General features: G+C 45.1%; 1 protein-coding gene and 1 pseudogene across 1 annotated transcript in view; both read right to left on the bottom strand.

The window, feature by feature from the left end:
- Positions 1 to 9,642: 9,642 nt before the first annotated feature.
- LOC136650043 (5S ribosomal RNA) lies at positions 9,643 to 9,762 on the bottom strand (annotated as a pseudogene).
- A 3,220-nt stretch (positions 9,763 to 12,982) lies between these two features.
- Positions 12,983 to 23,421, bottom strand: part of RGS13 (regulator of G protein signaling 13) — a 42,144-nt gene continuing 31,705 nt past the window's right edge. Inside the window, exons 6-8 of the mRNA XM_066624543.1 lie at positions 19,306 to 19,472; positions 14,680 to 14,849; positions 12,983 to 13,239 (exon numbers count right to left, since the gene is read on the bottom strand). Coding sequence (XP_066480640.1) covers positions 13,188 to 13,239; positions 14,680 to 14,849; positions 19,306 to 19,472 — 389 coding nt within the window. The 3' untranslated portion in view covers positions 12,983 to 13,187. The remainder of the gene's footprint in view (positions 13,240 to 14,679; positions 14,850 to 19,305; positions 19,473 to 23,421) is intronic.

The raw sequence follows: 23,421 nt of genomic DNA, 5'->3' as shown, positions 1-23,421 counted from the left end.
ACGCATGTTCTCATTCCTTGAGGAGGACTCTGCGACTGCCTCCCCACCACAGGATGCAGTGCATGCCCCATTGGCACAGCTGCAAGGACACTGGCAAATTGGAGAGGATTGGGCCCTAAGCACTTTCCACATGCGCTGCCTCCGTTACATCCTCGGCATCACCTGGCAGGACAAAGTTCCAAACAACACAGTCCTGGAACGAGCTGGAATCCCTAGCATGTATGCACTGCTGAAGCAGAGACGCCTGCATTGGCTCGGTCATGTCGTGAGAATGGATGATGGCCGGATCCCAAAGGATCTCCTCTATGGAGAACTCGTGCAAGGAAAGCGCCCTACAGGTAGACCACAGCTGCGATACAAGGACATCTGCAAGAGGGATCTGAAGGCCTTGGGAGTGGACCTCAACAGGTGGGAAACCCTGGCCTCTGAGCGGCCTGCTTGGAGGCAGGCTGTGCAGCATGGCCTTTCCCAGTTTGAAGAGACACTTGGCCAACAGACTGAGGCTAAGAGGCAAAGAAGGAAGGCCCATAGCCAGGGAGACAGACCAGGGACAGACTGCACTTGCTCCCGGTGTGGAAGGGATTGTCACTCCCGAATCGGCCTTTTCAGCCACACTAGACGCTGTTCCAGAACCACCATTCAGAGCGCGATACCAGAGTCTTTCGAGACTGAAGGTTGCCAACATGAAAGAAATAAAAGAGCCTTATTCTTGCTGACTGAAGAGAAGGGGGCAGAGAGGCTGACAGGGGCTGCTGCCCTTAGTATCTTCTTGCCTCTTCTTTTCTGCTTCTAAGCTGAAATGTGTGTATGTGTGTGTGTGTGTGTGTGTGCGCGCGTGCATCTGGGGGCAGCAGCAATGAAGGTAGCATCGGGAGGACAGCTTCAGGTGCTATTTTCCCTTGGTCTTGGCCTGAAAATTTATATGGCACTTTGAATGGCTCAAAATGCTTCACGTATATTATCTTGATCATCCGTAAGAGTTCCGTAAAATAGAATGGCACTCTTATTCCCATATGTCAAATGCTAGGAAGGAGAGGTTGAGAGAACTGTGGTTTGCCTGGGAGCAGTACTAGCTGTTATAATGGGGTTCCCAAACCCATGTTTTACCTAATGCAGGGTTAGTAACTTGGAGGGGGAAAATGAACAGGTGGGAAGGGTGCTGAATTCTCGCCTGCAGATCCCCCCCAGACTGTTTTGTAATTGGGTTCTTACCTAGCTGATGGAGCACTGAAGAGCAGAATGTTCGAGAGGGCATTTACATAAGAGAATCAGTGGGTGATGGAAGGGTTAAGCATCCCTTCATCCTGCTGATCTGCTGTAGATCAGCCTTTGCATTCCCATTTTCTTTGGGGTGTAGCGACGGGAGCACATGTGTTGAGATAATATCTAGTTGAGTTCCTTGACCACCCACTAAATTCATGAAAGAGTTAGACTTTAAACTAAGTACTTTGTGGCTCCCAGCACAGGCCTCACTCCCCCCCCTTTCTCTCTCTCACACACACCCAGCTTGCTTTGTGAAAGACAAAAAATTCACATGAGCTAGCCTTGATATTTTCTTCTCTTTACAAGTTCTAGATAGACTGCAAGATCCTTTAATTAGAAATCAGTCAACGGTATCTGTCAAATTGTCCCGGGTGTTCTGGAACAAAATAACGTGTTGCAAATATTGACACTTTGCTTAGTTTGGTTACATAAACCTATGTGATACCGGATGACTCACAGACTGAGCCAACCAAAAGCACACTGTGAATGGCACAGTGTAACTTTAGATTATTGCCACCTAATCCACAAGTGAAATGAAGCCAGAGCAATTGAAGTTAAGCTGCTATTATTCCTTGGGCACAGAAAGCACCTTCACTGTGTTTTAAATGGTAATTATCTGACTTTGTAAATACATGGGGAGCCAATGGAACTAAGGCTGCACACTTTCCTGAGAGTAAGCCCCATTGAACAAATTAGGACTTACTTCTGAGTAGACCTGGTTAGGCTTGTGCCCTAAATCAGCTTCAACACAATCACTCTGAGGGTGCAATCCTAACCCCTTATGTCAGTGCTCCCCAGCACTGACATATGGACAATGCAGCTCCGAGGTAAGGGAACAAACATTCCCTTCCTTTGAGGAGGCCTCTGTGAGTGACACCCAACTGCAGGATGCAGCACATGTCCCATTGGCACCGCTAAGCCGGTGATGGAAAGCACTGACATAAGGGGTTAGGATTGTGCCCTAACTTAACTACATTATTGGGTTGGTAGGTGGTGGCCTAGGTCATGTTGTTGTTCAAATTCCAACATCCACCTGTGCGTGTCTTTCACTGGCAAAGTTTATGTAACTGGAGAGGATTTAGTATGCATGTAATGAATGCCCAGTTGCTCCCCCCTATTTTCCCCCTTATTTTGGACATTTTTTGCTTTCTGGAGTCCCTTTGGGATTTTGTAGCCTTCCAGAGATACTGCTTGGCATTCTAGATGCAGGAATCATTACTTTGGGATGCTTTTCTAAGGTTCTTGCTTTGAACACCATTCTCAAAAAGCCACATGTGCAGAATAGGGATTGAGCTGTCTGGTTACCCTAGAGATAGTAGGTCCTAGCCAACCCTTGGCATGTTTCTACCAATTGTGAAGCTAAGCCTATCTGCTGAAATGAAGGGGTGAGATGGAGTGTCTAGGTGGTTTCCCCTCATCCAGTCAGGCACCCCTACAAAATCAACTTATGTTCCTTAACCCAACTTGATTGTCCCAGTGTGTGTGGGGGGGTGGGTAGGAGGCAGAATATAATTATTTTTTTAAATATCAGAACCAAAATGGTGTAGTGGTGGACTTGGACCTAGAAGATCCAGGTTCAAATCCCCACTCAGCGATGAAGTTTCCTTGGGCCTGTCACTATCAGCCTAACCTTCCTCACAGGGTTGTTGTGAGGACAAAAGGAGGAATGGAATCATGTACACCACTCTGAGCTCCTTGGAGGAATGGTGGTATAAAAATGTAAAAAATAAATGAGATCAAATATAAGGATGCTTGGGTTTGTTTCATTAGCATGTGGGTTGACAAAATTCTTGTGTGCACTTCAGATGTAGAGCTAGTTGATTCATGTCCAAACCCATCCATTCTGAAAGCATCTATCCAATTGTAATTTCCAAATTTGGAAATGCTAAACTGAACTGCTACCTGTGCTTTCATTCAAATGTTGTTTAACTCTCTCTGAATGGTAGAAAACTTTCAGGGTCAGTATCCATTGTGAGTATAGAAAATTGGTGATGCCTTATGTAATCACTCCTTTATTTACAAATTTACAGATGAGGTGTGAAATAAGTCCTAGTGACCTGGTGGAACCACAAACTACCAAAGAATAAGAACATTGTTGTATATCATCGGGGATGACTCACATATTTAGTCAACAAGAAGGCGCACCATGAACCAGGTTATACTACATTCTATAGAGAAATCTGTTCACAAATATTGGCATGGCTTACTAGGGTAGCCTCTATTTGTGCTTCTCACCAACCCATTCCCTGCCCCCTAAGTCTGGTTGTGTGTCTTAGACATCTGGCATGCCCAGAGTCTTCATGGAGGGGTGAGATTTTCTGTCACTTGTGCTGTGATTTGGCGGCGGTGAAAAAAAAAGCAGAAATTTCTCCCACTGTTTTGATTATTTTTTCCAGAAAGTAAGAAATAACAGGAGAGACTCTTGCTGTTTCTTTTATTCTCCAAACTGCAGCAAGAGTGGCAGAAGGTTGTACCTCTCCCTCAAGTCTTCTGCATCTGCCAGATGGTAAGGAGAGAAAGCAGAGCTTCTCTCATTTGCACTAAGATTGGGAAAGATAAAGGACAGTGGGAGACAGACTCATACTGTTTCTTACCACTTTCAAATTGAAAGTGGTAAGAAACAGTATGAGTCTCTCTCCCACTGTCCTTTATCTTTCCCAATTGAAAGTGGGTGCTCCTGCCTCCCCCCTGCCTCCCCCTCAGCCTGCTGCCTTCCCAGCATCCCCATCCTTGAACCTCTTAGCTTCCAGAATTCTGTCTACTGGCCACAATGTTAAAAGAAGTGGCGGTGAAGCAGAAGGTTAGCAGAGGTAAACAGGTCCCATCCTCTTCTTAAGAGGATAGAACTGCTGGTCAGGCGTGGGCTGGGGGAGGTGATGGGTGAACAAAGGATACAGGTCATGTCCCTCCAGCTTGCCCCTTTTCCTATCCCACCACCAGAGGCAAAGGGTTCAACCAGTCTTGTGTCTGGGCCTGCCCTGGGGTTGTTCAGTCACTCCTGGTACAGAGAGGCAGCAGGATTGCCTGTTTTCAGATGTTACCCATCACATCTGTGCACGAGCCACTGCTCTGGGAGAGGCTTCTTCCAGTCTGGAGGAGGCATACTCAGTATGGCAGCTCTTGCCGAAATACAAGAAGAGAGTTTCCTGGAAGGAAGGCCATTCCTACTTTTTTACATGCTGAAGTCACTTTTGTTTTCAGATGTAGGAATGAAGTGTTGCCAGGATATGAGCCGAGAGAAGCAAAATGGACAGTGTCTGGATGGTAGACTTCCTGGGACCCCTGTGCTTGCCACCTTGAGAGCCACCCAGGAAAAAAAAGGCTGACTATATATGTCATAATCAAATACCATAGAGTGGTGTGCCGCTGTTTTAATTGAGGAGGAAATTGCGTCTGCTACAGCTCTGCAAAATTTGGAACACACGGGGTTGAGCACACTGCTGTAGTTCTCCATTTATGGTCTTACATTGTTGTGTTCACTAAGTGACTGGCATGAGAAGGAGGAAAGGTGCTGAGACCTCACGCTTTTCTGGCCCTCTTAAACTAATCACAGCAAATAGGAGCTCTAGTGTTGGGATGCAGGACGCAACTGGAAAGTATAATTGAATGGTGTCCAAAAGCTTTTCCTGGCAGTGCTTAAATATAAGTGGCTCACAGACTTTGTTGTTGCAGCTGCTATTCACTTCTGTTATTGGGTACTGTGTGACCCAATATAAGGTAATGGTGTTCATTGGCTAATAAACCAAGGAAATCCAGTGTACGAGGCAAACTTTCGTATTTCAGTTGTAAATGTCAGATCTGTATAATATAGAATAAACAATGTTCGTAGCTCTTTCTCCATTTCCAGGCATTTGTAATATTAGCTGTATCTTAATGCAGATACATTTGAGAAGCCAGGTTCTGGTTAATGGATTGCTAAATAGGTGCCATCGCCTGTATTTCTAAGCGTACTTGCTAGGAAGTAAATTCCACGAAACTCTGCAGGACTTACTTCTAAGTAAACATGCTTAGGATTCGTCTGTTTAAAGTATGACAAGCGTAAGGAAGAACACAACGATGATTCAGGCCTGAGCCTAACACCAGCTGTTTCCTGTAAAGTTTAGTGATATTTTAACTCCTTCCCCTACACCTGCACCCCCAGCCTAAGCAAAGTTATAAACTGATGTAATCAACACTGAAGTGTTCACAGGACAGAGAAAAGTATATAAGAGCCGTGATTTGTTTGCCAGGGCAAACAATTTATTTGGTACAATACAGTTTGCAAGGTTTAGGTTGTGAGTCCTCTTGGGACGCGGAGCCATTTCATTATTGGATTTTGTCTGTAAACCACTTTGTTAACTTTTGTTGAAAAGCAGTAGATGAATATTAATGATAATAAAAAGCAGGCTGTTACCAGGTTCCTCTGGGCCAGTTCACCTAGGTGACAGGTATTGAAAGGGCTCTGTTTGGTGGGGTAAGAGAGCTCTGTTCCCTTTCATGTTCAGAATGCATCCTGTGGTTTGTCTGCCCCAATGCCCTACCCATACAATCCATCTGCTGTGCAGAAAGGGTTGTGTGTGTATATGTGTGTGTGGTTGTGGGTGTATCCATATATGTGCCAGATTACACAGGGTGAGCCTCTTTTCTTGTAGTCTCCCAGTATTTACTGAGCAAGGGAAAGGCAGTATGACCAAACCCACTGGCCCTGCTCCTGACACCTGCATACTCATGGATCATAGTGCTCAGTGGCCATGTATTTAACTTTCGTGAGAAAGGGGCTTTCTGTATTTACCTTGTATGAGCAGGGATCCTGGAGGATTGGAAGTCCCACTTGGGTATAGTAAATGTGTAGGGCCTTTTTCTCACTATCACCAAATGTGTGGCCAAGTGGATAGCCAGTGGATGAGTTGGTGTCAGGGATATGACTAGTGGGCAAATTTCCATTCTCCCCATGTTCAGCAATTGCATTAGGAGAGGGCCAACGTGTTCCAGATGAAGTGTGCAGGGCATTTGCAAGCCAAAGACTTGTTCTTGCACATCATCATGCATGGGAACGTATAAACTGGCTGCATTGTGCTACATTCACTGCTAGGGAGTTAGTATTTGATTGTATTTGATAGCTGGCATGCAGTGCTATTTTAGCATTTGAAAGATGTCATGTAATACTACTTAGCATTTGATAAGATTGGCAACTGACAGCTTTTAAGATATCTTAGCTGACCACTGTCAAAATCAAAACAGCCATGGGATTTTAACTAGGCTGAAAGCTCTTGCGGAAATTTGAAATAGAACATCCAAATCTGAATTCAGCTCTTCTGCCTATTCTGAGTGGCAGTGAATCTCTAGGGTGGCAGAGGTCTCTCTGCCACTTGAGTTCCTTCCACTGGAAGCATCAGAATCTGAAGCTGAACACTTGGTCTCTGCCACAGAGCTGTGGATCCTCTCCTTGCTTCCACCAGAATGGTTGGGCTGGAGTCCTGTCATAAGTACCTCAGTGTTCCCAGTGCTTTTGTAAGTACTGTACATCCGTGTACCTTTGTGTCACCTTTCCAAACTTTTCTCCATTAGTGTAGCTGGGAGGTGGGGCAAAATAGAAAGTGCTGCTGGTGCCACAGTGAGCTGTGAGCAACGGCCTCTCTCACTTACCATCAGAACAACAACAACAACAACAACAACAACAGTATTTATATACCGCTTTTCAACTAAAAGTTCACAAAGCGGTTTACAGAGAAAATCAAATATCTAATGGCTCTAAATATCTAAGAACCATTCTGGGCAGCAACAGCAATGTGCAGGAGATGCCGTTTAGTTTGGCAAGCACCTGCGTGTTGCTGTCACTGCCCAGAATGGCTCTGATGATGAGTGGGAGGAACTGCTTAGATTGCACACTGTGACACCTGCAGCATTTACTGTTTTGCCTCGAACAATCCTAGGACCAGATGGATTAGAAACTAAAGACAATGTGCTGGGACCATGCGCCCCCAGCAACCTAAGTTTTACGCCCTGGACTTTTTCGGTTTGGTTCTGGTTTCACAGTGTGCAGTATCCAATAGTGGAGTGACTAGAAATGGGCTGCTATGTGCTACTGTTTTCACAGATCCAATAGTTGGCTAATTGAATAGCTAGCCTTATCAAGACTTGGAAATCTTCCATAAATTCAGATCTGCATAAGCAGTATACTGAGAGTAGCAGGGATGATTTTGGATATTCTTTATTCCAGTTGTCAAAGCATTCCATCACTCCGGTTGTCCATTTAGTCCCGATCCTTCCCTGTGCTCATTCCACCAATGAAAGGGAGTTTCATAATTACATAACAGCGAAGTATATATGTACACAGGAAGTCAACCTCACAAAAATTACATAATCTCATAGTCATAATATGTGCTTTTCATAGACAGGAGGTGAATCCCACAAAAGAAGATTTCATTGGAAAGAGGAAAGTCCTTTTCCTAAGTCAGTTATTAGCAATGTGGGCAGGGTAACTCCAGGTGGGAGGGGAAAAAAATGCCAGGGTTTCCACTGTATTGATCATCATTATCATTATCATCAGGCAAAGTGCAAACAGGCCTCTCACAGAATAAATTAAGCCACATGCTCTTCTTTGCTGTGCCTGGCTAATCAGATCTATGAAGTGACTGCCGACATGACTCATTAAGCAAACCTCTTTCATTCATTGGGCCAAGGTTTAATGAACTGCTTTTATCCTGCCTTATTAACACAAAAGTGAAATTGGTTTCAGAACATATAGTTGCTGAAATTAATAAAACTGCAGCTTGCCCTAGAACTCAATGAAAAGCCTTGGACCATCGGGATCTTCCTTTGTTTTCCTTTGTGTGACATCATTGTATAATGTTCTCTATATTAATACCAATTCCTGCAATTAATGGTTAAGGCTTCACTGTAAGGCTAATTAATGGTTAGCCCCACAGTGAAGACAGATATATCTGTTGAAGAGCTGGGAGGGATACACACACCACTACCTGCTACACTTCCTACAAAGGTACCTTTTCTTCTGGGATGAGCTTTGAAAAATCAGGTTTGCACAGCTGCAAATGACAGTGGAGGGCATTCATTGGCTACCATTCTATGTGTGGATCATTATATGTGCTCCAAGTCATAGACATACAGCCCAAGCCTAGCCAGATCTACTCAGAAATAAGTCCCATTACAGTCAAAGGGGCTTACTCCCAGGTAAGTGGGGAACGGAATTGCAGCCTTATTCAGGTTCACACACCTATTATTTGGATGCCTGTTCCCAGTTGAGGAATCTTCATTCTTTAGACTAGTGTGTTGTTTTATTTTAATGAGTAATTTAGCCATGAAGTTGCTAAAAACACCTGACACTTGAATGTTTTCCAGTAAGGGAGTATAATATCTGCTGGATTCTATAATACCTGCTGGATTCAAATGCTATGAGTCCTTGTTTCGCTATTTGGCTGTTACCAGTGGAGCAGTCTGTTCAAGGCTTCCTGTAACTCTAAGAATTTTGCCCTGTGGGATACTTGTCCATTTGTAGGTAAAAGTGGATAAACAGAATGCTATTTACATGTTTACTTTCTTCTTTGCCTGAGAGTTTTTTAAAAATAGTTCTTTAATAAATATTTTCCCTCTTTTAAGGCTGCAATCCTATGCATACTTACCTGGGTATAAGTCTCACTGGACATAGTAGGGTTTACTTCTAGGTAAGCATGCATTGGATTGTGCTGTCAAATTGTTAATTCTGCCCTGACATGTTCAAAAGCTCTTTCCTGACAGTTTGCCTTATCTGCATTGTGTTAATATTTCATAGAACTGACCGTAAGAGTGAAGGGAGGTTTATCCAAACCAATCCCTTGAGGCTGGCTGATGCCAGGAAAATGGGACGTGATCTGCTGTAGGTGCTAGCAGCTTCAACAACCTCAAAGGCTTGACAAGTTGAGAGAAGCCACACTTCCAGGAGCTGTTTTGATCCTAGTAAGGTAGTTGTTTTCAAACTCATAGGGATACATCTTTGTGGGGTAAGGTAACTGTGATAAGACTTTGCAGCGTCAGGGGGAATGGCGGTGATGCAGTTGCCAGAATCGAACTGCCACTGGGGACATAGGGGTTTTAAAAAAACGTACCTCAGTCTATGCCAGCCTCCAGGGGGTGCAGGGAACCCCGCCAAGCCCTCTGCAAGACTCCCTGCACCTCAGAACACTGAAAAAAGTGTGATCACAAAACTGGAAGTGGGTTGCAGTTACATTTTTTTCAGTGTTCTGAGCTGCAGAGAGTCTTGCAGAGGGCTTGGCGGGACTCCCCGCACCCCCGCGAGGCTGACACAGACAAAGTTTTTTTTTAAAAGCCCCTATATCCCCACCGGTGGCGTGTTGCTGATGTTTGCATGGTTGGCAACCTTCAGTCTCAAAAGACTATGGTATAAGCCTACAGCACCTGGTATTCCCAGGCGGTCTCCCATCCAAGTACTAACCAGGCCTGACCCTGCTTAGCTTCCGAGATCAGATGAGATCAGGCATGTGCAGGGTAATTGTCACTATTTCCCCAGTCCACCCCCTAAGGGGGTAGAGACAGTGCTTCTCGGGCTGCTGGATCATGATCCACCAGTTTGAGAACCACTCTAGTAAGGAGTTGGCTGGGAGGAACAGGGACCAGGCAGTATTTGATTCACTTAAGCATCGGGGTGATGTCGCTCAACATAGTTCAGTAAAGGACATTGCCATCCTGGCACTTTCCTTGAATTTAGATGCCTCACTGTAGAGCAGGGGTATCCAAACATTTTGGCAGGAGGGCCACATCATCTCTCTGACACTGTGTTGGGGGCCAGGGAAAAAAAGAATTAATCTACATTTTAAATTTTAATAATTTTACATAAATTTGTTGTTGTTGGCATCCTTCAGTCTTGGAAGACTATGGTATCGCGCTCTGAATAGTCGTTCTGGAACAGTGTCCTCTCCAGTGCGCGAAGCCTGGGTAAAGTAGATATGGAGGATAGGCTGTTACCCATGCAGCAAATCCCCCCTCTCCACGTCGCTGAAATGGTCCAATGGAAAGGCAGAGGCCAATACGGTTGGTTCCAGCAGCGTCGCAGGAGTTGCCAGAACGTGACTGTGTTCAGCCATAAATTTACATAAATGAATATATTAGAGATGGAACATATATAAATGAATGTAGGTCTTGCAATAGCTCAAGGCCTATAAAAGGCCTTGCACAAAGCAAGGCTGGCCTTTCCTTTGCTGCTGCTCCTGCATCACAGATGTAAAACAGCAAGCAGTGGAGGGAGCCCTTGTCCCACAGCTCACGTGAGAGGGCAAACAGTCGCCCTCATACTGAGAGCAGTTGCATTGGGCCAGCACAGGCTCCGGCAAGTCTCTGGAAGGCCAGAGGCTCATTGTGGACTGGGGGCTCTCCGTGGGCCAGATTGGGAGCCCCCCAAGGTTGCAAGTGGTCCCCAGGCCAGGTTTGGGCACCCCTGAGGTAGGATAAGGAAGGAGATGGATCCATTGGCAATGTTACACACCAGATCTCATCACCTCTTTTGAAATACTCCCTTTTCCCTCCTTGGATATATGCTACCCAAATAGGTGACGTATGTTCAAAAAGACCCACAGGGAGCCTGGGGAATTACAGAGAAAGAATATTTTTAGTTACCTCCCATTTGCCTTTGAGTCGTCGTCCCCCCACCATAGCATACAGCATATGCCTTTTTGGTGGGGCTGCATTGGTGCTGGTGCAAGGGATAGGATTGGAGCCTTAGGGCCAGAGACTCATTAGAGACTGGGAGCTCCCCATGGAGCATAAATCTTCACCTATCTGGTCCTCTCCTCCTGACTTGGATCTTCACCTTATCTGGCTTTGATGACAGATTGTCCCCTGTTTATGTCTTGCTGTGCTGAATCTTTGATGATGCACCTGCCTCATATCCACCTTGTTCTCTCATGCTGCCTCGAATAGTCACCCCTGCCTGACTTTTGACTTCTGTGTCAGCTCTCTAATGCCTATTGGCTTCCCTAGAACCTGACCATTGACTATTTTGGGCCAAATAACTGCCTCTACCCACAAGGCCTGACAGTTGGCTTACCCTGGCTTCTGAAACCCCATTGCCTGCAATGTAGTTTTTGCTGAGACCTGACACTTTCCTGAACTTGTATCCTGAAAGACTCTCCCAATATCATTTACCATTTTAATGTTTGATACGTTCTTGGTCTGAGATCATATGAGATCTGTATATTAAATTGATTTTTTTTTTTTAATAAAGGGGATGAGATGGTCTTGGAACTTCTCTGTCTGCTTAATGTATTTCTCTTACAGAGATGTTGCAAATGAAAGAATCAAATCAAGTAAATCCCTCAACTCATTCCACAACTCCCTAAATTTAATCAGTGTGTGAACCCAAGGAATCCATTGTTCAATTCTGAACCTCAGTGAGCTGCATAGGGAGAACATCATGGATTTGATGTGTGCACTGTACGAGCGCATATCAAAATCTGGTATCCAATGAAGAATGGATTAGAGTCCTCCTTGTGTAGATTGCATGCCTTTTATCAAGGCTGTCACCTGGTTAAATAAATCTTATAGCCCAATCCTATCCCCTGCCAAACTGTAGCATGCAGACATGCCACAGAGGTGTGCATTGTATGTTATGGTGGAGGGGCAATCAGGAGGCCTGCAAGAGGTAAGGGAAAATATTTTTCCATTCTATATAGCAAGCGAAGGTAATTTTTCCAGCTATATAGCTGACCTAGGAAAGCAAGGGAGCAGGGTGGGCTGAAAAATGGGGGACAGGATCTGGTGTGTGCAACTGCCTTCAGATCCTCCCCCTCCCTCGACATGCCCCAGTTCCTCCCCTGAAACACGCTTTTATACCCCTCCCTACCCCTGCCACCAATGTACCCCTCCGGAGGTGGCTGGGTGCTCTAGGGGCATGTGCACAGTTGCCAGCCATTAAAGCTGGTGACCTGGTTGCATGCATTTTTGCTGTATCTGCAGTGCCAATGGAGAGGACCTAATGCTGACAGAACACTAGTCCTGTCCGTGGAAGGTGCCCATAGGATTGAGCCTTTAGGCTGCAATCCTATACATACTTACGTGGGAGTAAGTCCCACTGAACTTAATCAGACCTAATGCTGAGTAGATATGAATTGGATTGTGCTAGAAGTCAATTAACAGCACAATTCTATATATGTCTATTCAGAAGCCCCATTTAGTTCAATGAGATTTACTTCTGGGTGAATGTATATAGGATTGCAGCCTGATGATATGATTTTTACTTGATTACTTTGGTTTTGGATCAGGGCAGTTCAACTTTTGGAAGCCATAGGGCCACATGATCTTTGCATGACCCCCAGCTGTGCTGACACGGAAGTAATTGGCGTGATGTGATGACATCACCACCACCAACTACTGCACCTGCCGAAGTCATTCGCCAGGCTCAGAACACAAGCAGAGGAGATGGAGGTAGGAGAAGCTGGAACGGCGCTGCAGGGAGACAGAAAAGGTTCTGAAGTGGGAGGATGTCGGTGGGCTGAGCTTTGTGGGCTGCCAAAGAAGGTCCTCACGGTATGCACGTGGCTTGCAGGCCTTATGTTGGACCACCATATTATAGATGATGTATGTATTTGTTGTGGCAGGCAACATCCTAGAAGAAACATTCCTTCTTATGTGTGAGAAAAGAGACATTTATGGATTTATTTATATTTTAAAATATTTGTACACTGACTTTCTTGCCCAAGGCAGCTTACAAAAAATAAAACAGAGTGCAATATCAAATAATTGAGCCAAAATTCACAACCAAAAACCCAGATATGTCTTCACCAACACTGCAGCCATCAATCTCAAAAGCTGAGCAAGAAATCCAGGTTTTGACAGACCTCCTGAAGGTGTGTAGAAAAGAGACAAGCTGAACTTCCACAGGGATGGCATTCCCCAGGGTGAGTGCCACCACTGAAAAGCCCCTGCTCTTCATACTTTCAAGTGCAAGGGAAATGCCTGAGCTGACAGCTGGAGCATTCAGGGAAGCATCTGTAAGCAAAGACATTACTAATGTATCTACTTTCCAAACTGCTCAAGGCTTTAAACATCTTAAGCACCTTGAGAGCCCTTAGGAGTGACAATGTCCGCAGCCCGGGTCATCTGTGTCCTGCAGATTGACCAGAATGTCAGGGGATCTGCCACTCAAAATTCTCCCTAGGAAAATAGGAAAATTCTCCCAACCCTTCAGGAAACCATCTGAATCCATTTTACACTGGGGGTGGGGTGGGGCAAGTCTCAGTAGGAAGTGTCCTCCACTCCCTGGCAAAGCATCTTTTTGCAGCAAAGGAAGCCACCTCAGGGCCTTCCCTGCCACAGTGATTGTACTCTGTCAGGGACTGAAGCATCTGTCGCTGCCACCTCTTCCTTCTCCCAGCTCCAGGATAATGGTTTTTTAAGGATTTTTCAAGAGAAGCAGGTGATGATGGCCTCTTGGGAGGCTTTGCAAGCAATCACAGTGACTGGTGTCAGAGCATCAAAGATTTACATGCAATTCACTAGAATGCACACAAGTCCTTGAGGCCTTTTGGACTGAACAGGGTGATGATCATACATCTCTATTTATGACCACGAAAGCTAGCAGGAAGTTATTCCAAATCACAAAATAGTGAGTGAGATGAAACGAGGATACAGCATTAACAATAAGGAAAACCAGTGTCAGTTTTGTGTCTGCTGAGAGAATCTGTGCCCTTCCCTGTGACCACAGACTCCCCAATCTAAGGTTTGCTTCTATTCTCATTTGTAAGTCAAGGGTTTTTAGGCAGGGGACTGATAGTATGGATTTTCTTCTCTGAGTATTGAAAGTGCTGCAAAAATAGCTTCACTACCAATAGGGCAAATGCTTATCCCATTGTGATCCACAGAGTGTGTGTGTGTGTGTGTGGGGGGGGGGGGTATCAAGAGAGCATACATATTTAATATGGGGTAGGGTGTGGAGTGGATATGTAGGTAGATTGCAATAGCTGATATTTTATTAGCCCATGAAGTTTATGTGAGTCCTGGTTATTGGCAGCTGAAAACTTTTTAAGGTCAAGTTTTCTGGGCTGCCTCATTTGCATAGCATGCAGGGGCTCCCATGGTTGACTGAACTGAATCCTCCTCCATTCAGGACATTTCCTCTACATAGACAACAAGGAGTCAGCCAGAGAGAAAGACTAACCTTCTCCTTTGCATGTTAGTTTTCTATCTGCAAGAAAATTAATTTTATCTGATGGAGCATTTAATCAATTTTGTGAGCGCTTACTTTCATGTTAAGTTAAAACATGAAGATATTTGTCATGCTAATATAAAGATCTTCATATTGTATGCTTTGGACACAATTTCTCCAGGATCGTGATTTTTCTCTGTTCGTTTTAAAGGCTCAAAATAGTCGATGAACATTGTTTATCAAGTTTTCATTCTCTCTCTTTGATAGATACCAGTAATTCGCACCTTCTACTTGAAAGGCTGACACTTTGATAGATTTCTGACTGAAGAAATCTGGGGTATGAATCCCTTTCCATGTGCATGTAAACAATTTTCTGGGCTTCACTGAAACAGGACTGAGTTGGTTCTTGAATGTTTGTGATAATATCTTCTCTTGTTGAACTGTCAATGTTAATCTGAAAAGCAAAATATTTTTCAGTGAAATTAATATTTCTGGGGTGGGAGGGTTGAGTGTGGAGACAAGGATAAACGTAAGATGCTCAAAGGAGGGTGGAACATGGGATCAAAAAAACCTGGTGAAGATTAAAATACTGAAACTGCTAGGGACACCTTGAAATCCTATTTGTACTGATAACAGTATGAACTGAGGTGCTGATATGTATACCAGGATCTGCATGAATCACCCTTGGGCAATTGTTGAGGGCCCAGGGTCACCAGGAGCCCACTGCTGCTAACTGCTGTGGCTATCTGGTGAGAACTGGACTTGGTTGCTAGCTAGGTGGGCCCCTTTCCTCTTACCATGATGGCAAATGCATGTTTTTGTGACTGTCAGGAGGCATTGTGTGAGGAAAAACATGGGAAGGACAGCTGATTGCTGGTACACTGTTGCTGCTGTTGGCTGAGAATGAAAGAAACCATCATTTACCATCAGATAGAAGAAAGTCCACCCAGGTACAGTATGTCCTCTCTAACCTGGGGCCAGCCCTGATGCATGCACATAAGGGGCTGTGTCCAAAGGTTCACTTCTTTTGGAGGAAGGAGATTTTAAGATGCTACCCACAAATTGAGGTTAAAGAGGATTGCTACCCATTCATAAGGGATATGGATTGTTGGTGGATGAGGAGCTCTAGCGAATAAAAAACTTATTTTCAGTGGAGCTTATGCCTTGTCCTTGTTGTTTTCCCCTGTTCTAATTTACATGAGACTTTTCTTCCTTTCACAGGAATGGTGAGTCACACATAGAATGTTCATCACTGGTCCTGTCTCTTGGCCACATTACTGACCTTTTTAAAACTTAAAATGAGCCAGTTTGGACAATGCCACCCAATAGGCCCACCAAACAACGTGGGGTGGGCCCCCATCTGGTATGATGTCCCAGTGAAACATAATTATATTGTAGGGTGGGACCTTCAAAAGTTTCCTCATCACACACAGCATGTGCTGAGGGGTAGTTGGAATGTGTTGTTCCCAGTGTAATTATGCAGTGGAAAAGCAGGCCAGGTGTGGAAATGTGTGCACACACATGCTCCTCCTCACACAAGCAGTTCCCAAACTTTTCAGCGCCGTGGCCTACCTTGTCCTTCAGTTGGGTCATGATGTAATTTTCCCAGTAGTGCTGCAATGCCTTATTAGGAAGCCCCAGAAACCTCTCCAGGGTCATGTCAGGTCTGCAACACACTCTGTTGGCCTCCACAGACCAGTCAAACTGTAAGTTGTGACTGCAAACTGGGAGGCGCTTCCAGTTGCTTCTGCAGGCCATTTTGAGGCCCATGGAGGCCAATATTCATGGGCTTAGTGCGACCTGGAGGAGGCCTCCAGGCCCTCCCAATAAGACCTTGCAGCACTACTGAGAGCAAATTGTCAGGCCCACCACACATGGTGTCGCAACCCACAGTTTGGGAAAAACTATATTGGAATCAGCCCATATATGCCTGTCTTCTGGGCAGTGAGTTCAAAGAAAATGCGGTGGTTCTTTCTTAATTTTATGTAAATGATTTTCTTGATTAAAAGGCTTTTAACATACTAAGCAGCTTAGTATGTTAAATTAGGGTTTAACATACTATTATGTTAGGGTTTTGCTTTTTTTTTTATTATGTTAGGGTTTTAGCAGATTAGGGTTTTGCTTTTTTCATGTTTACTTATGATGTTTCTGTGTGGGCGCTGTAACCCCTCCCACTAGTTGTCTGACTGTGGTTCTGCTTGGTGTATTTGGAACTGAGGAGACCTTTCCACATCATGTAGACAAAAGGCTGCACTTGTTGTGTAAATGCTGCTGTAGCTTTACAATATAAAGATTCTACCAGGAAACCCGCTCATTTGTTATGTTGATCACATCTGACAGTATTTGAAGCTTACCAGTCTTAGCAACTGAGGAGTGCCCTGTTAATTCTTCTGTTTTGTTTTGTTTTTAACCAGGTTTGAAACCATGATAGAACTTCATTGGAATTTCAATTTGGACAAAATAATTACAGTTCTACTGAGTTCTCATCACTGAGGAAAACTGGTGAGCATCAACTGCGTCAGATAAATGTCAAGGGTAATTTTGCTTATATTCTACAGCAGTCATGTTGTTTGTATAAATCTAAAGTGACATGGCTAGCAATTTCTAGAAAGTTCAGCATTTCCGGTCCTGGGAGAGTGTTTTCCCTTTGTACCACACTTTTTAACATTTTATCACTTCTAGTAGAAAGGGTCTTGCTGCTCCACCTGTGATCTGTGAAACATGGCTGCTCAGCAAACCTCTGAGATGATAATTTCTTTTACAAATGTTGGAGAAGTGTAAAGAAGGGAATGGGGCCATAGGTCGGGGCAGAGTGCGTGCTTTGCATACAGATAGTCCCAGCTTTAGTCCCCCTTGGCATCTTCAGGTAGTGCTGTGGAAGATCACTGTCTGAAGATCACTGGGAGAGACTCTGAAGTCGGTATAGACCAGGTCTTTCCAAACTCCGGCCTGGGATTCGGCAGAATTCTTGCTCCCCCCATGAGCGGCGCTTACCATTCCGGTGTGTTGTGGCTTTTCTTCGCCCTAGATTGGAATGACGCGATGCTCTGGGCAGTTCACATCTAAGCAGAAATCCTGGCGCAATGCCTGCTGGGGCAGTGCACCATGGACATTACTTCCTAGAGCATCATATCATCCCAATCTGGGGCAAAGAAGAGCCGCGATGCACCATAATGGTAAGTGCCGGTCACGCCAGGGAAGGCATTCCTAGTGGTATAGACAATACTGACCTAGATGGTCCAGTGTTCTGACTAAGGCTCCAATCCTATCCCTTGCGCCAGCACCAATACAGGCCCACCAAAAAGGCATATGCTGTATGCTATGGTGGGGGGGGGGGGGCGATGACTCAAAGGCAAATGGGAGGTAAGTAAAAATATTCTTTCTCTGTAATTCCCCAGACTCTCTGTGGGACTTTTTGAGCATACGTCACCTATTTGGGTGGCATATGTCCAAGGGGGGAAAAGGGAAAAGGGGTGAGAAGTATTTCAAAAGAGGTGATGAGATCTGACGTGTAACATTGCCAATGGATCCATCTCCTTCCTTACCCTACCTCAGGGGTGCCCAAACCCTGGCCTGGGGGCCACTTGTGGTCCTTGGGGGCTCCCAATCTGGCCCACAGAGAGCCCCCAGACCACAATGAGCCTCTGGTCTTCCAGAGACTTGCTGGAGCCTGTGCTGGCCCAACACAACTGCTCTCAGTGTGGGGATGACTGTTCGACCTCTCACCTGAGCTGTGGGATGAGGGCTCCCTCCACTGCTTGCTGTTTCATGTCTATGATGCAGCAGTGGCAGTGAAGGAAAGGCCGGCCTTGCTTTGTGCAGGGCTTTTATAGGCCTTGAGCTACTGCAAGACTTTTATTCATTCTTATAAGTTCCATCTCTAATATATTCATTTATGTAAATTTATTCAAATTTTAAATGTAAATTAATTCTTTTTCCCCCCCGGCCCCCGACACAATGTCAGACGGATGATGTGGCCCTCCTGCCAAAATGTTGGGACTCCCCTGCCCTACCTGCTTCCCATCCTCCCCCAGGAAGAACACCTGGTTCTTCCATTGGAATGCCCACAATCTTCCCTCAAGGAGAGGTCCAGCTGTTTCCCGGAGCCTGGTGGATACAGCTGTAGTCACTTTGGTGCCACTGCTCCAGCAGGCACCAAGAAGCTCAGGATTGGGCTGTAATCATTCCAGAACAGGCTACTAGCTGTGGAAGCTGGAACCAGTGCTGCCACTGTTTGCTGCATTGGCTTCAAAATGGCTTTATGCACTGCCATATGGCCAGTTATGACTGGAGAACTCTGCTCCACTGTTGAAACTAGCCAGATACGATTAAGCTGTCATTATAAGGCAGCTTCATGAATTTAGATAAATTATTGGTCTAAACTGTTTCTGCTACACCATAAAAATCATTCTGGTTGTTCTAAAAACTAGATGGCAGACTCAAAGTCAGCAAACACAAGAGACTTCCAATTAGTTAAATTGTAAGTGGAGAAGTCCAGAAGCAAGATTCTTACATTTCTAGGTTGTGCCCCTTGTCACCCTTGCACATTCTGTTATTGTTCTTAGCAGGTATGGGAGTTTGGAAACCTCTGGTTTTGTATATTATTAATTAAAAGATTTCCATTCTGTACCCAGTGGTTCCCAACTTTTTCTACTGGTGGCTCCTTTGACCTACTGGGCCATTAGCTGTGGGTCCCTGTTAGGGCTGCAATCCTTTACATTTTATAGGATGGTGGGTTTTTTCTGAGGATTCCCTGGCCAATTTCCACAACTTCCCAGGGAGCCGTGACTCACAGTTTGGGAACCACTGCTGTAGCCCTTTGTCCTTTTAATTTGAATGGATAGCATGCACGTATTTCCCTTGAAAACCAAGACAATCCTTCTGTGTTCCCTTCTAGAGTATGAATTTACCTCCTTTGGAGCCTGAGGCTGGATATACTCCTTGAAAAGTTTCTGTGCCACTGAAAATCTTTTCTTCTGTGATGCAATCTTCTTATACTTTTCACAAGCAAGCCAGAATTCTATGTTCTCATCGCTGTATTCTGTCCTCAGGTAGGACTTATAGATCATAGGCCCATCTGAAAATTGTGCAGGCTCAAATGTTTATCTGCATGGCAACATTAAGGAGGACACGGATCATAACTACTGCTCTTTATGCTCAATTAAAATATTCCATGACGGAGACTTGGGCAGATGCTGAGACCAAATGTTATGGCAAGCGTGACCAAGAATTCCATGCTGAGTTTCCCCTCTGGTCCTTAATGTGCAGTTAAGGAAATGCGTGGTGTGACATCCCCTTTGCATTTTTTCTTCTTCCACCCTCAGTTGCAGCCAATGATGTAGACTTCCTTAGGTGCACATTATGGGAAGAATGCATGGTTGCCATTTGTAGTGGCAATGCTGTGATCAACATCATATCTAGTTCTGAGGCTCTCCCTATGGCAGAATTCATTTCCCCAATACTGACAGCATTTCCTCACTCAGTTAGGACCCAACCCTATCCAACTCTCCAGTGCTGGTGCTGCAGCTAGGCAGCCCCAAAGAAAGGAAACAAGCATGGAAGAGGGCTCTGTGATTGCCCCCTTACCAAAGGATCCAGTGCATGTCCCCTTGGCATAGCTGCACCAGTGCTGGGACGTTTGGCCCTTATTCCTAAATGTACCTGAATATCCAGATGATCTCCTCTCTGGTCTACAATCATAAGAACATAAGAACAGCCCCACTGGATCAGGCCATAGGCCCATCTTGTCCAGCTTCCTGTATCTCACAGCGGCCCACCAAATGCCCCAGGGAGCACATCAGATAACAAGAGACCTCATCCTGGTGCCCTCCCTTGCATCTGGCATTCTGACATAACCCATTTCTAAAATCAGAAGGTTGCACATACACATCATGGCTTGTAACCTGTAATGGATTTTTCCTCCAGAAACTTGTCCAATCCCCTTTTAAAGGCATCTAGGCTAGACGCCAGCACCACATCCTGTGGCAAGGAGTTCCACAGAACGACCACACGCTGAGTAAAGAAATATTTTTTTTTGTCTGTCCTAACCTGCCCAACACTCAATTTTAGTGGATGTCCCCTGGTTCTGGTATTATGTGAGAGTGTAAAGAGCATCTCCCTATCCACTCTGTCCATCCCCTGCATAATTTTGTATGTCTCAATCATGTGCCCCCTCAGGCGTCTCTTTTCTAGGCTGAAGAGGCCCAAACGCCGTAGCCTTTCCTCATAAGGAAGGTGCCCCAGCCCCGTAATCATCTTAGTCGCTCTCTTTTGCACCTTTTCCATTTCCACTATGTCTTTTTTGAGATGCGGCGACCAGAACTGGACACAATACTCCAGGTGTGGCCTTACCATCGATTTGTACAAGGGCAGTATAATATTAGCTGTTTTATTCTCAATTCCTTTTCTAACTAACCCAAGCATAGAATTGGCCTTCTTCACTGCCGCCGCACATTGGGTCGACACTTTCATCGACCTGTCCACCACCACCCCAAGATCTCTCTCCTGATCTGTCACAGACAGCTAAGAACCCATTAGCCTATATGTGAAGTTTTGATATTTTGCCCCAATGTGCATGACTTTACACTTACTTACATTGAAACGCATCTGCCATTTTGCTGCCCATTCTGCCTCTTTTGAGAGATCCTTCTGGAGCTCCTCACAATCATTTCTGGTCTTCACCACTCGGAAAAGTTTGGTGTCGTCTGCAAACTTAGCCACCTCACTGTTCAACCCTGTCTCCAGGTCATTTATGAAGAGGTTGAAAAGCACCGGTCCCAGGACAGATCCTTGGGACACACCGCTTTTCACCTCTCTCCATTGTGAAAATTGCCCATTGGCACCCACTCTGTTTCCTGGTCTTCAGCCAGGTCTCAATCCAGGAGAGGACCTGTCCTCTAATTCCCTGACTGTGGAGTTTTTTCAGTAGTCTTTGGTGAGGGACCGCGTCGAACGCCTTCTGAAAGTCCAGATATATAATGTCCGCAGGTTCTCCTGCATCCACACGCCAGTTGACCTTTTCAAAGAATTCTAAAAGGCTTGAGAGGCAAGACTTACCCTTACAAAAGCCATGCTGATTCTTCCTCAGCAAGGCCTGTTCGTCTATGTGTTTTGAGATTCTATCTTTGATGAGGGATTCCACCATCTTACCCGGTATAGATGTTAGGCCTATAGTTTCCTGGGTCCCCCCTCTTTTCCTTTTAAAAGATTGGTATGACATTTGCTATCCTCCAATCCTCTCGCACTGTGGCCGTTTTGAGGGACAAGTTGCATATTTTAGTCAAGAGATCAGCAACTTCATTCTTTAATTCCTTAATAACTCTTAGGTGGATGCCATCTGGACCCGGTGACTTATTGATCTTTAATTTATCAATGAGGTCTGAAACATTTTCTCTTTCAACCTCTATCTGACTTAATTTCTTGGTCAGGAGAGGCCATTCGGGCAGCAGTATTTGCCCGAGGTCTTCTGCCGTGAAGACAGATGCAAAGAACTCATTTAATTTCTCTGCCGTCTCTAAGTCTCCTTTTATCTCCCCTTTCCCTCCCTCACCATCTAGAGGGCCAACCACTTCTCTGGCGGGTTTCCTGCTTCTAACATATTTGAAGAAGCTTTTATTATTCCCCTTAATGTTGCTGGCCATGCGTTCCTCATAGTCTAGCTTGGCCTCCCGTATCACCTTCTTACATTTCTTTTGCCACAGTTCATGTTCCTTTTTATTCTCCTCATTAGGGCAAGACTTCCATTTCTAGCTTGGCTTTCATTTCCTCTCTAACTTGGCTGGTTAGCCATGTGGGCACCCTCCTGGACTTAGTGGAGCCCTTCTTCCTTTGCAGTATACACTTCCGCTGGGCCTCTATTACTGTTGTTTTAAGCAGCCTCCACGCACTCTGAAGAGATTGGACTCTTTTTACTTTCCCTTTCAACCTCCTTCTAACCAGCCTCCTCATTTAAGGGAAGTCCTCTCGTTGGAAGTCAAGGGTTTTTGTGACAGATTTGCCCGGTGTTCTTCCCCCGACATGCATGTCGAAACAGATCACAGCATGATCACTGTTCCCCAATGGCTCAGTAACATTTACATCTCTAACCAGGTCCTGAGTACCACACAGTATTAAATCCAGAGTCATCTGGCCTCTGGTGGGCTCCATGACTAGCTGCTCTAAGGCACAGTCATTTAACATGTAAAGAAATCTGGTCTCCTTTTCGTGACTAGAACACAAATTGACCCAGTCTATATGAGGATAATTGAAGTCCCCCATGATTACAACCCTGTCCCTCCTTGTCACCTCCCTGATCTGTTTACTCATTTCAAGGTCCCCTTCTGGTTTCTGGTCTGGAGGATGATAGTATGCCCCCAGTATTACATCGCTCCTCAGGCCTGGTAATTTAACCCACAGAAATTCTATGGTGGAGTCAGACCCGTCTTCAATCTCTACTTTGCTGGATTCTATCCCTTCCTTAACATAAATGGCCACCCCACCTCCAACACGCCCCTCCCTGTCCTTCCTGTAGAGTTTATAGCCCGGAATTGCGGTATACCTTGATGGTGTTGATGTTGATATGCCTTGATGGGATTGATGGTGTGCCTTGACCATTTTAGTGCCTTGCCAGAGTGCCATGAGATGGAAAAGGTTGAAAATCACTGCCCTACAGTGAAGGCAGCTTCACTGAGCTCTAAGGGTTAAATGGTATAGTGCAGGGGTATCAAACATAAGGCTGGCCCCCAGAAGCTTTTTATCCGGCCCTCAGGTTCTCAGCTGCTGAGGTGTTACAACTGAGATGGCAGCCCACATGAAAATTGGGCTTTCCCAAATCTTGAAATATGATCCAGATTTGCGTACTTTCTCTTCTTTCATTTGCAGTTAATCAGTTTCTATATGAGAACAGGGTCTGATTTCTGCCCATTAGCTGCTTAATGATGTCGCTTTCTGCTTAATGACATCACTTCCGGCCCTCAGCTGGAGCCCTGAATGCTAACTTGGGCCCTCTGTATGAAATGAGTTTGACACCCCTGGTATGGTGTGTATTT

The sequence above is a fragment of the Tiliqua scincoides genome, chromosome 4, assembly GCF_035046505.1.
Source record: "Tiliqua scincoides isolate rTilSci1 chromosome 4, rTilSci1.hap2, whole genome shotgun sequence".
Taxonomy (NCBI): Eukaryota; Metazoa; Chordata; class Lepidosauria; order Squamata; family Scincidae; genus Tiliqua; species Tiliqua scincoides.
Note: the sequence above shows the minus strand (reverse complement) of the source record. Positions and strands in the feature narration are given on the sequence as shown.